This window comes from Heloderma suspectum, chromosome 8 (assembly GCF_057233095.1).
Source record: "Heloderma suspectum isolate Gila_16-S chromosome 8, 16-S_ref, whole genome shotgun sequence".
In the NCBI taxonomy this organism is placed as follows: Eukaryota; Metazoa; Chordata; class Lepidosauria; order Squamata; family Helodermatidae; genus Heloderma; species Heloderma suspectum.
In genome coordinates, this window is record NC_139465.1 from 26,169,313 (window position 1) to 26,186,885 (window position 17,573).

A 17,573-nucleotide genomic window follows, 5' to 3' on the forward strand; every position below is an offset into this window, starting at 1 on the left:
GGCAGAGACAGCTGTTTAGCTGGACAGGGCGCAGCTGGGGAGTTAGCCCTATCTATTCATATCCCACTTTTCCATCAAGGAACTTGGAGTGGTGCAAATGGTGCCTCCTTTTTTTATTCTCAAACAACCCTGTGAGGTAGGGTAGGCTGAAACTGACTATTTTTAGGAATTTGCTTGCTTCCACTGTGCTCTGCTGATATATTTGTAAAGAAAGCACAAACTATAAAGGCACCATGAATCACCAGCGCTCTCATTAAAAAAAAAAAAAAAGCCCTTACAGGGCAATCCTATGCCTGTTTACCAGGAAGCAAAACCCATTGAGTTCAATAGGGTTTACTCCTCGAAAGTGTGTTCAGGATTGCAGCCTAAACCCTTCAGTGCTACCGTTGCACTTCTAACCACTTGCAGCAGTAAGGAGTATGTTCAACAATACACACTTGTGACTGGATATTATTACAGGTAAGCCTTTTAATTTTAAACATTAAGATTTATCACACACCATGTCACCTGATAATCATTTGAAATATAACATTGGTTAGAACTGTTATTTCTTAAAATACATGGACCGCTTTTATTTATGGATTGTTCATACTGGTGAAAAGGGAAGACGTTTGGAAAAGAAGGGCAGAAGAACATATTTAAATTCGTAGATACATGTTTTAATCAAAGGGCACAATCCAGCTGAAATCAAGCATTTTTAGATAGAACTGATTTTGACGGGAGAGTTAAGCACATGCTTTAAAACTCTCCTGTTGAAATCAATAAGATTAAAAGTGCTTGTTTGGCTGGACTGGCTCTTTTGTTTTTAGAGAAAAAAACAAGAAAAAGCGACAAGAACAACTGCTCGCTCAACAGGTTTTCCCAAATGGATTATAAATTACACTTTGTGTTGTTGGCTATTCTATCTATGAGAAACATCCCTTGGTGCAGCATTATTAAAAGTAATCTTCCTCAGGAGAAAAGCGGCATCTGCTATACAAAGGACAAACAAAATCAGACAAAACACCTGCAAATGAAATAAAAAGTGGTTCAGATTCCAGAACAAAATGTACTGAACATTATCTTTATTGAATCACATAATGTGAAAGCTAAGTAACTTAGTCCTGGTTTGTCAGTATTCCATTTAAATATTTAATTTGTGATAGATAAATAAGATATTAAATTGCTTCCATCTCACATTCCGTAATTTCTCTCCTTTTACTTGGCAATCATCTCCTCTGGCCTTGCTTGACCATCAGTTGTATCCTACTAGGAAACGCCAAGGACGTTTCGATATCTTACTCCAAAGGCGCAACCCTATGCATGTTTAGACACATAAAAGTCCTACAACTCCCAGCATTCCCCAGCCACCCATGCTGGCTGGGGAATGCTGGTAGTTGTAGAGCTTTTTCCTGTCTAAACATGCGAAGGATTGCGCCCCGACTGTGATAAAATGGGAATGGTTGCTTGTCAGACAAAACTTTGGACATAAGGGAGAAGACTAATTTATGTACTTACCAGGTTTGGACAGCAATGTACACAGTCTGAAAGTAGATGATAGTCTACTTCAGGCTATACAGTCCTGGGCTGGGATACAGCCGTGGGCCTTAATGTCTTACCACTTGCTGTTGAATGATCCCTGTGTGAGGGGAAAAGATGACAGTGGCTCCCGCTGCCCTTCCACCATCTTCTCTGGATGGCTGTTTTTAGTTCTCTCTAGCTTTCGTAGCAGTGGTGTAGCGCAGCCAGGGCTCACAGGGATGGCACATTTTTATTAGCAGGCACACTGACGTCATCTGCCACCCCTCTTGGACTTGCCTGTTCCCTCTGAGGTTAGCTGCAATCCTCACAGTAGCTGGGGGAGAACTGGATTTTCCCTGCAACTGTTCCCTGTTTAATGCCAAGTATTTCTGGGTGTCTTGCCTTGAATGGGAAATTAAGACCCATTACCTTTACAAAATGCCTGCTCCTGGAAATGAAAACTCTTAGAACTAGTTGGTTGATATAGATCAACAAAGTTGCCTGCATTTTTGGACTCTCCTGGTGTGTGTGGAGGGGTATGTGTGTGGAGGGGTCATACGGATGTCATGATGAGTGCCTACACTTCAAAATTTATCACTATACCACTGCTTCCTAGTCTCCCTTTCCTCCCTCACATTCTTTGAACGACTCTCCTCAAAACCTCCTCCAGACATTCTCCCTAATTTATGTACTTAACAGATTTGATCAGCAATGTATGCAGCATCTGATAGTCTTCTCTTTTAAATACGAGATATGATTTGAACTGGTAGGTTGTTGCTCTGTTTTAATGTGCAAAATATGATTACTGGTCTTCCTTGAATAACGATAACTCACTATACATGGACAAGAGTTAACTTTTGCAAAATCCCACCGATTTCACTGTTACTTATGCCAAAGTGGATGTGACACCATTCATGCAATTAGCAACTGTGTGAATGGTGTTTTGTTTACTTTTTAGAATAAGTAGCAGGCATGGGGCCTCCGATCTGGATTGGGACACTGGTGGGGGCAGTTTTAAGCTTTACCCTTTTGCTGGGATCCCATTCTGGATGGGGATCCACACCAGCTGTCTGTATCAGGTAGAAACCTCCTGCCAATGGTTGAGATCCAAACACAGTTTAACAACCACAGTTTAGCAAGCTGGGAAAGTTACATCCCAAAGGACCCATTGGCTCCCATTCAGTTCTATGGAACAAAATACATAGGAAGGCAGGGACGTACACTTTACCCAAGATATTGTAGTCACCAGAGCCAATTAGCAGGTTTAGCCTCCAACCCACTGATGCCCCGAAATATACCCCCTTTACATTCTTCCATGTGAACGAATGGTTGCCATTCATTCCAACAGGGGAAAGTAAAGTGATGTGTTGGGGCACAGCTGTAGTAAGGGCAAAACCTGCTCTCTGACCCTGACTGTCCCGTCCCACACAAACGGAGATCTCACATAGATGCAATGGGTACTTTCAAGCATTACTACTTTAGAACTGTATCTTACTTACTCCTCCAACTAAAGTTTCAACTATGGTCTTAATTATTGTTGCACACAGGCCCACAATGAAGAGGAACAGTGCTGCCACCAGAGAGTTGAAAGCATCCTGAAAAACACCACAATACACAGTGTTGATCCAAGACATTTTGCTGCTTGAGAAAGAGCAGTAAATGGCCCCCTGCCCCCAATACTACTCAAAGTAGTATTTGCATACTAGTCAAAGCCGGCCAAGTTATTTTGGCACTTGAAGCAGAAAATCCCACAAACGAACGTCTCTCCCCACTCCCACTATAGTTGTAAAAATACAATACTAATAACTAAATAACTAACCATTTGCTGTTCTTGCGTGCTTCTCAAAATCAGCTGCCTGAGAGGGCTGCCTTATTCTGTCTAATGGTGCAACACTGGCAAAAGCTACCCAATCCCCATCCTTGATTCAATATTGATACTGGACCTGCACGTCCTTTCCCTTAAGGAACTGTAGCATTTTCAAGTAAGGATACTGGGAACTAATTTATGTGGACGCAGTGGGACCTGCAACAAAATATTGCAGTGTGGAGTGCTTCTGTTCAGTGTGCCTGACCAGAATACTCCACTCCCTTCCCCCACTGTGTGGTTTTCATCACCCCTGCCCACTCAGCATGCTCAGTCCTTGTTAGGCTCTTTTGAGACTGTTTCTTCCCAGTACGGCTCCCCCGCTCACTTTTGTTGTACTTACGTAAATGTTGGGAGCTTTCCCCCCAAGCCTGTTGATCCCTCCTCATGTGTGGGTGGTGCCATTTTGGCTATATAAGGATCGGCACTTGGAGAACTGAATTTGCTATTAGTTTATATGATATGGTCTTCACCAAAACCTACGCTCAGTGAAAGAAGCTCAAATAATATGTATTAATTGTATCATTGCCGAACACCTGACTCCACCATCTTTTCTCTTAGTGCTACCTGTTCATCCACCTCATATATCTGTTCTCTTTTTCTGTGCGTTTATTTATTTTTACCTTTGTTTTATTGAACCAAAATGTAAATTCTAGTAAATACAACAGTGAAAAGTTGCTTATAAAATAATGGAGTGGGTAAGCTTAAATATACATGCTGGACTGGAATTAATCCTATACTGGGCAGCAGAAAAAAGTCTATGGCAAAACAAGTCAATGTAAATCATGTTGAGCCATCTTTCTTACACCATGTAAAAAGCAAAAGATGAGCATCCAAATCCATGCGACAGTGACACCAAGTGGCCTTCCATCAGTAATGCCTGGACTGCTAAGGAGTTCACACTTCATAATTTCCAAACATACCCCAGGTGAAGCACGTGTTCAAGAAATAATATTTAGAATGTATGCTTGCAGGCAGTGTTTTGTCATTGTCAACCTTATGTTATATATGGAACAGAGCCTCGTTTATTATGTGATTAAGAACTAAATATGATAATGATGATGTAGTTCTGACATCTAGAGTAACTTGAGTTGCTTAGCACAGGCTTATCAGCCAGAGCATCCTCCATTACTCCCTGGAAAAGAATATGGACTAACCCTTCCTAGCATGAAGAGCCAAAGAGGATGTAATTCAGCCTTCCCTAGTCTGGCACCTGACAGGTGTGTTAGACTACAACTCCCATCATCCCCACCCAGCATGGCCACCGCCTTCCTGTATGCACTCACATCCATTGGGCATGCTGGCTGGGGAGGATGGGGGTTGTAGTTCACAATACCTGGAGGGCACTAGGTTGGGGAAGGCTAACAACAGTAATATCAGCATGCAGTTACAACAAGCACAGGAATTACTGTGGAAGTCAAATCAATTATCAATTGAGAGCTGGTGAAGCATAGTGGCTAAGAGACTGAGCCATGAATCAGGAAGACTCTGCTTTGAATCTCGCATCTGCAATGAACTCATGAGGCGGCCTTAGCCTTGGTCCACCCATCTGCAATATGCGGGATAGCCACACTGGCCTACCTTACAGGGTTGTTGCAAGGATTACAACTAGATAATGCATGTGAAGTGCTCGCAACATTTGGAGTAAATTATTTTGGAAACATGGAGATAAATGTGAATTTATCCTCTGGTAAATTCTAATCTTTCTAATTTAAATGCTTTTTATTCAGCACAACTCAATTGCAAAATAACTGCCAAGTGTAGCAGAAAAAGGATCAATACCAATAACTAAATGGAATGTTTTAAAATACTGCAAGGAAAGAGGCAATGTATTCTCAGGGTGAAGCTAGATGTGACATGGCAGCCACAGACCCAAGATGAGGAATCTCCTCTTGCCATTTTTTTACAGCTCCCTGTATGTTGCTCCCCCACCCCCTCCTGGAGCCAATAGCAGTTTGTGGGTGGGGAGGATTAAGATCAAGGAATTGATGCCCCCACACTCCCTCACTCAGTAGCACTTCCTTGATCTTCAAAGCATCTAGTGCGGCTGAAAATTAGTTAAAAAGAACAAAATCCTGATCTAGTTTGGTTCTTTAGGAATGGTGTCAATACCTGCCATCCTTCCCACCAGTGCTGGCATCTGGTTTTTTTTCTTTCAGACAAGGCTTTTAGGGCACCACCCTATGCACGTTTAGACAGAAAAAAGACCTACAATTCCCAGCATTGTAGGGGAATGCTGGGAGTTCAGGACTTTTTTCTGTTTAAACATGCATTGGATTGCATCCTTACTGCGCAATTGACCTGACTCATTCACAGAATTTTTGCCGGGGGGGGGGGGGGCATCTGGACAATGATGCCTATCATTTGTAACCATCCCATGTTTCCCAACACTTCCATCTTTTGTTACCGCAGAAAATCCGTTAAGTAGGAAAAGACGGAATAGCTGAATAATGCCTTTTGAACTGTGGTGCTAGGACCATCTGTCTAGAAGCACACCTAGTTTTGACTGTTCCCCCCGTCTGTTCCCCTGGCTTGATTTTACCTAGTGGTTGGCAACTGCGAACCACCTGCCAGGTTAAATTTCCTGCAGTGCCCCGGAATGATGCTACATGCGGCATTACATTTAAAATGGTGGGTGGCTCACAGCGACATGCCCCAGACTGTGGTGGTGGTGCCAGTAAGTCCACCAGAGCACTGTTGACACTGACCGGCAGCAGCTCTTCAGGGTTACAAGCAGTTTTTCCCGCCCTATATGGAAATGCCGGGGATCGAACCTGGGACCTTTTACATGCAAAACGCGTGCTCTACCACTGAACCACAGACACCCCCCCCCCCAGTAAAGAGATTAAGAGAGCAATCCTATGGCCTCTAGACAGCATCTGAAGGGCCATAGGATGGTTCGGATTCCTGGATCAGAAGGCGGAGACAGCGCTCCAACCTCATATCCAGGAGTTTGAGCTCCCCACCCCATGCCCTTCCCCCTCGCAGCCAACGTGGAGAGAACTGCACTGGCTGCCACACGGGGCGGTTCTGTGGGCAGGAAAGGGGAGGGGACTAGGGAGGCTGGCTTATGAAGAATCCTCCAGCCTCCTTCCTTCACACAATGCAAAGTACCAGCTAGATGGGTGAAAACACCCATCAAGCAAAAATGCAGAGCGGGAGGAGTGTGGAGGGGAAGATCACCTCCGTGCTCCTCTGGCTTTGCACAGGATGCCTGTCAGCCTCTGAGTTCCCTCCTGGCATCCCAATAGGATTGTACTGTAAATCTACTGAACCACGTAGTTTTGGGAACCTAGTGAAGGGCCAAAACGTCAGTTACATAATATATTACACTAAGCATGTTGCATCATCAGATACAAAAAGACTAGGAATGATAATTCTCGACCAGCACAAAATTCACAAAACAATTCAAGGTTAGCTTTTGACTTAACACACTTGTTCACTACTCCGTGACTGCAGCATCAAGTGATCATTTCAGATGTGAGGGCCATTTCACACATTAAATGGTAAAGGTATGCTGAACTGGGAGCCACTGACAAATTTTGCTCCCTGATGCTTGTACCTGTGTTTGCAAATATATATTTGTAGCAGTCATATTTTACATTTTTAGGTGTTCACTTAAAACAATTTAAGTAGATTGTATCAAGTGATGTATAGTGCAATCCTATTCACGCTTGCACGGGAGTAAGTCTTAGAGTGTTCAATGGAACTTACTCTCTAGTAAGTGTGCTTAGGAGCGCAGCCTGAGCAAAATATATGCATGTATAAATATATGCATACTACGTCCAGAGACAGAACTGTGTATTAACGGGCAGAAATCTATTTGTCCCTAGCTTATTTTTCAAGAATGATTATATCACCTAGCTATGCTAAGTTCTAGTGCACCTGCCTTTAAAATTGGCCTCAAAATGTATACACAGATTTGCACAAATTAATACTTACAGCCAAGGGCCAAAATAAGCACGTCAACACTCTTTGCAGATCCAGCAGATACATTACAAAGAATAATGAAGTAACGACAAGTTCTATGATAGTGAGTGTTAGATATGCTTCAGGAGAACCACCAACTCCAAAAGAGATGGTTGCTGTGAGAGCTATGACCTGCAAGAAAAAAGGCTGAATATTTATTCGGTGTCATATACTCACACTAAAAATACAAGAGCACTGCCAAATTCTCTACCTGAATCAAGCACAAAGCTTAAAACCCTACCAAAATATATTCATTCAACATTTGTTATTTGCTTAATCAGTGTTCTATTAGGGACAAATTTCATTTATGGTTATTTTGTTCATGGGCTTGAACGGATCTTATATCCCCTCGTGTATTTTATGGCTGTGATACAAAGAGGTAAATACTATACCAAACACAAGGTATACCAGAGATGTGGTGGGAGCGACAAAAAGGGTACCTGTCCATGAGTCCCCAACAGAGTGCATGTGTGTGCACTAGACAAGTAAAATTTCCAGAAATTTTGAAGCCATGGAAAAATCAGAAATTTGGGGGGAAATGGAAAAATATGCAATACTTATTTTTTTTAGCATTTTTTACAGATCGTTGTTGCTTTAGAACAGCTTTCTCCAACCATGTGCCCTCCAGAAGTTTTGCACTTCCAGCTCCTATCAGCCCCAGGCAGCTTGGCCACTGGTCAGGAAGACTGGGAGTTGTACTTCAAAGCATCTGGAGGCACCAGGTAGTGGGAGGCTGCCTTAGGAACCTAAAGGATATTATGTATAACTTGGTTTGCCCATAAAGTTATCATTAAAATTAGAAACTTTTAAAAGTAAACTCTGTAAATTTGAAAGTATTGTTTGAATAAACTATACTTTAATATTTATTATACTAAACATGATAATTTTATGAGCAAGGAAATTATACACAATATATTTTATGTCTGATCAGAAGGAACTTCAACAGGTAGTCCCTGAAACATCTGAATCATCCTGAATCAAGCCAGAAGAAGCAGGAAGAACTGGAGGCAGAGGAAGACTAGTGTACAGCATCTGTTTCTGATTGTGAGGAATTGGTTGAGGTGGAGTTTGGGGAAATCTGATCTGAAGGAAAAGCTATTGGTCGAGTTCGCGTGACACAACAGCCCACTGTGGGTGACAAGCAGCGCAGTGTGGGTTCTTTTGCGAACAACCCACAGTGTGTAGTTTGTGCACCTGATAGAGATTGGGCTCACTGTAGATTGTTTCCCCCCTCCTTCCCCCTTGGTCCTCCAGCAAGCCCTGCCCGGTATTCCAGGGGACGTGGCGGCAGAACCCATGCCCACTCCAATCGCGGCTAGGGCAAAACGGTGTGAAAAAGGGTTGACATGCACTTTTCTATGAAAAACAGTTGCTGTGAAGTTGGGGAGGGGTGGACTTGAAGGGGGAACCCCCAAGGGTTGGGGCAACACTTGAAACATCAGGGATCACCTTGCTAACCGCTGAGAGATTTTATTATATTCAGCGATGTAGAAATGCCACAAATAAAATAAATATATAAAAAAATCTTGAGCACTTTTCTCCACCTGTTAAAGTGCTCAAGATCATCCACTTACCCAGGTGATCCCCAGGATTTATAGGGTTGCCCTGACCCTTGGGGATCCCACAAGTTGGCACCAACTGTTTTTCATAGAAAAGTGCGCCCACCCTGTTTTTTGCTCCCAATCGCAGTAACTGCTTCCAGTTTGACAGCTGTTTTGGGAGTGAAAAATGGGGTGGCAAGTTGGGAACCCTGAAAATGAGTTGCTGGGGGCTTGGGCAAGTGGGGATTCTTAGCAGGGCACCCCCCAAGGTTCAGGGCAACCCTTTGAACCCTGGGGATAAACCTGCTAAGGAGGTGATCTACACCTCATATCCCCACCTGTCAACGGCTGTCAAACCAGCCTCTATACAGCCTAGCTACCTTGCCTGCTACCTTGTATGTTTGAGCTGTCAAACATAAGGGTTCAGGCAGGGCAAGGCTGTATATTTCTGACAGTCGGAGCTGCGCACTTGCGCAACTCCAAAAATGTGATTAAAAAAAGCAGGGCATTGCACGCATTCCACAGGGGCCAGGAAAATGCAATCCCCACCCCACCCCCAGCCCCGCTTTTGTGCAAAAAAGTGAAGGGAAAATAAAAAGGGCTCCAACTGTGACTGAGATCATGACTGGAGTAGGGATGGGGGGAATGGCGGGAGCCAGTGGCAGCCCCTCCAAAGTGCCATTTGGGCACCGTTGGAGGGGCTGTCACTGGCAAGGGGCACGTGCAGCAGCTCGTCTGCAATCACAAACAGCAGTTGCAGTTGAGCTTGGAAAGAGCAGCAGGGTTTTCTGCTGCTCTTGCTGAGCTGCTCGCTGCCCAATGCCCTTTGTTCATGATGGGCTAGCATGTCCAGGTTCAGACAACACGACAACACACTGTGGTAAAACAACCCCCACAACAAGCCACGGGTTGTTGCCGTAGCTTGTTCTAAAAAATTAGCCCACCCTGCGGGGAGATGTTCAGGTTCGGACAACACAACAACCCACCGTGGCTTGTTTCAAACGACAACCCACGATGGGTTGTCATATCGTGCAAACCCAATAATTGGCTGGGTTCGCATGATCAGCAGGGGACCCATGGAGCATGGGTTGTTTCCCCCGCCCCTGCCTGTCATTGTTTAATTATCCGCACTGCATCATGGGTTGCTGTGCCGTCCAAACCTGGTGTGTGGTGTGGCGGGGGTGGCTTCTAGCTCACCCCGCAATCCATGGCTGCACACCAGGTTTGGATGAAATGGCAACCTGCAATGTGGCACAGGTAATTAAGCAAATGCCGGGCACGGGAGCAGCACGCGCAGGGGAAACAACCCAGAGTGCGTGGTTTCCCCCTGTGATTGTGCAAACCCGGCCACTGAGAGCTTATTTAGCTGGGGAAGATTCTCTCACCCAAGGGCATTGCTAGGTTCTTAAAAGATCTGGGGCACAGGCCCATAACACATATTTGCATATATATAAACAGTATATCCGGGTCTAAGTGCACCTCTAATATATATATGTATGTGTGTGCGGTGTGTGCATGTGGTGTGCTTGCATGTGTGTATAGATTACATACATACATCAGAAGTGTGCACTGACCCCCCACCCCACTTCAACTCAGACCCAACTCAGCATTCTGGAAAACATCCCGCTTCTGCTTGGGCCAATTGGTAGTCAGACCATTTCAGCTCAGCACCAAACCTGAGTCAAGGTTTGGAAAAGGAGTCTTTATGCTTCCTGTTGACTACCATTGGAAATCTAAAAAAACCTGTAACTTTTTATCTTGGTCAGAACTGGATGATCATTTCGGGCATAGTAGCCCCCTAGAAGGGGAGTACACCTGCCCAATGTGAGAAAAATAGGTGCAGGGTTTATATTTTGATTTTCTTTTGAAGGGAACTGCCAATTAACATTTTTATTCCTTGGAAGAATTGGATAAACATTTCAGGATTCATTGCCCCATCAGAGGAGATCACGTCTGCCAAATTTCAATGATAGCCACAAGGGTTTTTGTGCAAGGGTGGCCTTGACATTCTGAGATCTCCAAAAGAGGATGCACTTATCTCCCTATTTTTCTTGTGGATCATTGTTCAAAAAATTACAGACAGCCTAGAGTTGTCCCTAAGTAAGAAACCAGCAACGTTTCAGAAGGATAGGTACAGCAGTTCATGTGGAAGGGGAGTTCTCCAGTTTGGAGCAGGGAATGATTTGCTTTCCCTTCCCTTTACCCCTTCTCCTATACTTTTTGGGTGAATTTGTATGAAAATGCATAGGTCATTAGAGGTGTCCCCCAGGCAAGAAACCTGCAAAGTTTCTGGAACTTTGCATGCAAATTTAGAATGACTAGAATTTATTTACACTTCACCAATGTTAGCAGCAGGGGAACATGGGTGGGAAGGTGCTATTGCACTCATGTCCTGCTTGTGAGTTTCCCGTGGGCATCTGGTTGGCCACTGTGTGAACAGAATGCTGGACTAGATGGACCTTGGTCTGATGTAGCGTGACTCTTCTTATGTTCTTAAATATAGATTCCTTGAGCATATGCAGAATGCTTTTCTTTCACCACTGAGCACTTACATTCTCCCCCTACCAATTCTATTCCCCTCCATGCAACCATCCCTCCTCATCCTACCATCCTCCAGCAACTCTTCATAAAAACAGATGTCATGTTTTGTGCAACTCTCCTCTATCTCTTCCTTGTTATGCACAAGCTCTCAATGTATATTCCTCCCCATAACTTCATTTGTGCCAAGACGTCACCAGGTTTCAGCCAATGAGTCTGTTTTCAAAACTAGGGCTAAGTTACGGAGAAACTCTGAGCAGGTACTAAGTGCCTTTCCCTCACCACTGAAGCAAGAGTTCATGCAAAAAAACCCCAAACCCACAAATGACAAAACATGAATAAGACTGAGCTGAAAGGGTAGTCAATTCATTGGATGGAATTGGGAAGGCACTGTATTAAGCCTGCAATACCATGCTCACAACTCAGGACGTATTTTTGAGTAAACATGCAGAACATCAGGATGCAAACCTCCCCGCAAAAGTAACTTGTGCTGGAATCCTATGCACACTTTCCTGAAGGTAAGCCTCATTAAACATAATGGGGTTCCTGAGTAGGCATACATAGGATTGTATAAATGAGCAGTATTTATCTTCCCTCCATTTAAAAAAACAAACCAAAAACTCCTATTTTTATTGAAGCTTTCTGTTCATAGGAACATAGGAAGCTGCCTTATACCGAGTCAGACCCTGGGTCCATCTAGCACAATATTGTTGACACTGACCGGCAGCAGAGGCTCTCCAGAGTTTCAGGCAGGATTCTTTCCTAGCCCTACCTGGAGATGCTGGGGATTGAATGTGGGACCTTCTGCAAGCCAAGCATGTGCTCTACCACTGAGCTACAGCCCTTCCTATTGCTGGATAATGGTAACTGACAAACAAAACAGCCCCAGATTTGTTTCTCTGCAACCATATGAACCCACTTTTCTCAAAGACTTGAGTGAGAAGGAGAAAAACCAACCCTCTTGTCTATTTCTATAAAGTCAAATACAGTTCAGAACTTCTCTTACCCACCAAAGAGAATTCTCTTTAAGAATTCCTCAAGATATGCTCTGGGTGGAATAAAGAAGAGAAAGAAAGAACAGGATGGGGGAGGGAAGAAGAAAAGAAGAATGGTGATTGGAAATGCAGGGGGAGGGGGGTTAGAGAGAATTCCCTAAGCCAAGTGGCTCCTTTCAGGGAGGTAGTATTTCAAAGGAATTTAGGAGGCTTCGAGGGGGGGCGTTTGTAAGGATTGCACATATTTAACTTTATGAGGTGAGCGGCTGAAGGATTTTCTAGCTTTTTTAAAACTGTTAGAACCTGCTTAAAAGCCTTAGCAGTTTCTCGATCATGACGCCACATAGTACTAACCCTCCTTTTGAAATAATTTGAGTCCTACAGCTATTTCGGAGAAATTAAAGTGGAGGGGGAGAAAGAAGTTTGTGGAGGCTGATTGGATCGCTGTACTGAAGCTACTAAACTTTTGCAGAAGACAAAGGTTCCACTTTGGGGCAGTAAAATCAGGTCCTGTGTGAAATACCAGGATTTCACATTAAGCTCTTTCTTCCGTTCCTTCTCCCTCTTCAAAATTTCATTGCAAGCAAGCTCCCAACAGTGGGCATGTAAGAGCAGAAGAGTAGGGGGAGTGGGGTTTTTTGCACCTCAAAAAAAACCTACACCAGAGATTAGGGATAGTGACCTCTTAATTGTCACCTTAAATACCTTCTGATTAGGATCTCTAATCCCCTGTGTGGCTTGGCAGTTTTTACTTATTGTTTCAGTCTTTGAGAAAAGGAAGCTTTACGCATGGCTAGCACAAAAGCCACTGGACCTGTCTGAAATTTGGCAGGTTCAGTCATCTATATAGGGGCTGCCAGGTCCCCAAATTCAATGCACTTCTGTGGAAGAATAAAAAAATTTATAGCTCTTTGCTTTGACACATTTTCTTGAAAAAAGCAATTTTTACCTGTGGCTAGCACAAAAGCCACTAGGCCTGTCTGAAATTTGGCAGATTCTGTCATCTATATAGGGGCTGCCAGGTCCCCAACCTCTATGCACGTATGTGGAAGCACACAAAAATTGTACCTGTGACTAGCACAAAAGCCACTCTACCTAATTGCCTGAAATTGGGCAGGTTCAATCAGCTCCATGGGGGCTACCAGGTCTCCAAATGTCATGTATTTATCATACAAAATAAAAATGTTATGGCCATTTCTGTTTTCTAATGCAAGTCAAAGAGAAAATGTAAAAAAAAAAGGAAATTAGCACAGCTCAAAAGATCCAGAGCCTGTGCCCAGGTGGGCTTTTCTCACGACACCCCTGCTCTCACCTATTAGAAATGGTAAACAACCGTATTTAATTTAAGAACCTTTAAGCAATCTCAACCTAATATCTGAAGAGTGACATTTTATTCTCATTTGTAATGAACATCTTATTTTTTGTTCATTTTGAAAGTTTGTCTCTAGTGGTGGTGTCAATCCCATGCCTATGCCATAGGAATCGGGCTACTGAGTTTCTTTTAGACAACGAGGGTTTATTCTAGTGGCCACAATTAAAGGTTTTGTAGCTGATGCAGCATTCCGTAGTGGTGAAGTCTAATTGGGAACTTTATTAAAAACTGTGGCAGTCAGTTCCATAGACCCAAGCATATAAACACTTTGTCTTAAATATATTATTCATCATTCTAAAAGAAAATATTTCATAATCCAAAGATGTTCAATTTGGGGGGGAAAAAACAAAAAGGGCCCTTGGAAACACCCCCCCTAACACATACACTCCCCCTCCCCAATTTTTCCATTTTTTTCCCCTCAGGCCTTCCATCTCTAATGTGCACTAAATAGGAGCAGCAACAGCTACATGGTTTGGAGTTTTGCTAATCATCAGGCAGGTATTTTATCTGACAAAAAGCCAAACTGTGTGACTTTTCTATTCTGTCTGACAAAAAGTCAAACTAGACATAGCTACTATTTTAAAAAATGTTTAAAACCAAATAAATAAATATATAAACAGTTACATATTTTTTATTTTTTATTATTACATTATTATCCTGCCTTTTTTCCTCTTGCAGGGAACCTCTTGTATACTCTCCATATAATGAAGGGGGCTGGGTTTAACTATATCTGTATCTATATACCCACATACACACACAGTACTGTCCTGTGTGAGTACACGCAACTTTTAATTTGGGAAGATTTGTAATGCAACACCAGAGAGAGAAGAGGGGGAATGCACACAACATAAAGAAGCAAATGAGAGAGAGAGAGAGAGAGAGAGAAATAGCAGGGTTGTGCTTAGAGGAGTTGGAGCAGCCGTCTTGGTATTTGCCATTTCCTTTAAAATGATCAAGGGCACAATCCTATGCAAGGTTTAGACAGAAAAAGGGCCTACATCTCTCAGCATGCCCCAGCCAGCCTGGTTGGCTGGGGCATGCGGGATTTTTTTGCGTCTAAACATGCATAGTATTTACCCTAAAAGGCTCTATAGACACTCCTTCTCCTAGCTATACAGCGAAGGGCAGCCATCTGAAAGAAAGAGCACCAAAGAAAGAAAGAACACCGTTAAGGATGCAATCCTATGCATGTTTAGGCAGAGGAAAGGCCTACAACTCCCAGCATGCCCCAGCCAGCCTGGTTGGCTGGGGCATGCGGGACTTTTTTGCGTCTAAACATGCATAGTATTTACCCTAAAAGGCTCTATAGACACTCCTTCTCCTAGCTATACAGCGAAGGGCAGCCATCTGAAAGAAAGAGCACTAAAGAAAGAAAGAACACCGTTAAGGATGCAATCCTATGCATGTTTAGGCAGAGGAAAAGGCCTACAACTCCCAGCATGCCCCAGCCAGCCTAGGCTGGCTGGGGCATGCTGGGAGTTGTAGGCCTTTCCTCTGCCTAAACATGCATAGGATTGCGCCCTAAAATGCCCACCGTGGCACAGGCATGGGCAAGCGGCACCGCTCATCGCCAGCCACCACCGGGGCATCGCCAGCCACCACCCGGGCAATCCCCGCAGACGTTCAGTTTTTTAGGGCACTCCCTTGGAGAAACGCGGCAAACCGCCCGCAGCAATAAAATACAGAGCATCGTTCTGCCGGGCGTTGAATCGGTACTACCCCCCCCGCCCAAAAAAAGGGAGGAGGGATGCCAGGGCTCCAGGGGAACACCCCTCCCGCTCCACATTTTAGGGACGTGGAATCCCTGAATCCGCGGAGGGGAGGGGAGGGGAGGGGAGGGGAGGGGGGGGCTCTGCGAGGGAAATGCACTCTGCACACGCTCAGAGGCACGTCCTCGCCCACCCTTGCTTCAGCGCTGGGCCTGAAAAAACGCGGAGGAAGGAGGGCCCGAACGAAGAGCCCACACATACACACCGGTCTTAATTAATTTTTAAAAATGGGGGGGGAGAAATTCTGCCCCCTGAGGCAGCCCCCCTCCTCCGGCCCCCCACCCCTCCTCCTCCTCCTCCTCCTCAGCCGGGCCTCGTACCATGCGGGCAATCTTTAGGCCTCCCCTCACGGAGCGCGGGAAAGCCTGGTTCACTTCTATCATGGCCGCTTCTGAGGAGAACTAGAAGCAGCGGCGCCAACAGGCCGGCCCGGCGCGGCGGGCGGCGCCGGAAGGGGCGCCCGGCGCGCGGCGCCCGGCGGCGGCGAGCCCAGGTTGGGCCCCCCGCTTCCTCTCAGGCGCGACCGGCGGGCGGCGGGACGGCCGTTGGGGCGAAGGCCGCCGCCCCAGCTCGGCCCCCGGCGCCGGGTCCAAGCGCTCGCTTCGTCGCGACCCGGCGTCTCCCGCGCCGCCCAGGCCCCCTCGCGGCGGCGTCGTGGCGATAACGCCGGAGGAAGAGGGGCCCGGCCTGCCGCCCCGCGCTCCTCGGCCGGGCGGGCCGGCGGGGTATCCGTGCAGTAAATGAATAAGCGCGTTCTGCCACTTTTTAAAATTTATTTCTTGCGTTTATACCCAAGGCGGTGTGCGTGATCCCCCCCCCCATTCCCCCATTTTAGCCTCACAACATATGGTTGATATGACGCTGGTAGGATTGCTTGTGCGCCGTCCAGGGCTTTATAAACATTGTATAAAAATAATTGGTACCATTGCTTGTGCGCCGTCCAGGGCTTTATTTATAAACATTGTATAAAAATAATTGGTACCATTGCTTGTGCGCCGTCCAGGGCTTTATTTATAAACATTGTATGAAAATAATTGGTAGGATTGCTTGTGCGCCGTCCAGTGCTTTATTTATGAACATTGTGTAGTAAAAATGTAACCTAAAAGCCATTGTATGTGTCTTAAGCAGCACATAGTACTGTAAGAGCTGCGCATGCCTGGAATGAGCAGACAGTAACCCTAAGATAAGGTTGCTAAGCAAACCGCTGGCAACCAATCAAAAGTAACACGCTGGCTGAGGAATGCAAGCTAAGTGATAAAACTGTAGCGCGGAGGTTGCCCAGGGTCGACTCTGCTTTGAGCGTGAGCTCCTTTGTCGAACTGTTTGCAAACAATAAAATCGAGTTGGACCCAGCCTGAAGTTGACTCTCCTCTTTGGGGCAAATTGGACTAGCCTCCAGGGGGCGACACTAGCATTTTGTGCAACAAACTGGGGAGCAGTCAGGAGTCCCTTGGACCACCCTGGGGTCAAACGACAGAACCGGCGAAGGTGCCCGTGGGGCGCGCCGGACCGCCTTTGAGGTCTGCCACGGCACCAGAGAACGGGGGTCGGGACACCCAGGAGGTTAAAGGCGTGGACTCCATTGATTGAGTCAACCAGGCTGAATGGGTCTGAAGAGACGGCACTAGGGTGTTGGGCAGAGTAAGTACTTGATTTCCCTTCTGTCTTTCTGTTTGAGTTGCCTTCGGAGCGGCTGAGGTTTGTCAGACTCTGTGTAAACGTCTGAGGTTTGTCAGGCTCCGTGTCAGTGTCGGAGGTTTGTCAGGCTCCGTGTATGGTTTCAAATAGAGGTAGGCACAATGGGGGCGGGTAGCTCCCGTTTAGAAAGCTCTGCCACTCCCTTGGGATGCATGCTAAAGAACTTTAGCAAAGTCAAGCGTCTGAGGTTTGTCAGACTCCGTGTACTAAGATGTCGAAAGGCAAGCTGGTTACACTCTGTCAATTGGAATGGCCAGCATTTGGAATTAGTTGGCCAGACATAGGATCCTTTGGTGTAAATCTTGTAAATGCTGTATATAAAAATGT

The 17,573-nt window shown here is 45.3% G+C and overlaps 1 protein-coding gene across 1 annotated transcript; it reads right to left on the reverse strand.

The window, feature by feature from the left end:
- Positions 1–440: 440 nt before the first annotated feature.
- LOC146338989 (chemokine-like factor) lies at positions 441–16,172 on the reverse strand. The gene is made up of 4 exons (XM_084813260.1): positions 15,869–16,172; positions 7,307–7,465; positions 3,000–3,095; positions 441–1,006 (listed from the first exon to the last, which is right to left on the reverse strand). The coding sequence occupies exons 1-4, from the start codon at positions 15,929–15,931 to the stop codon at positions 902–904; spliced, it is 423 nt and encodes a 140-aa protein (XP_084669386.1). The 5' UTR covers positions 15,932–16,172; the 3' UTR covers positions 441–901.
- Positions 16,173–17,573: the final 1,401 nt, after the last annotated feature.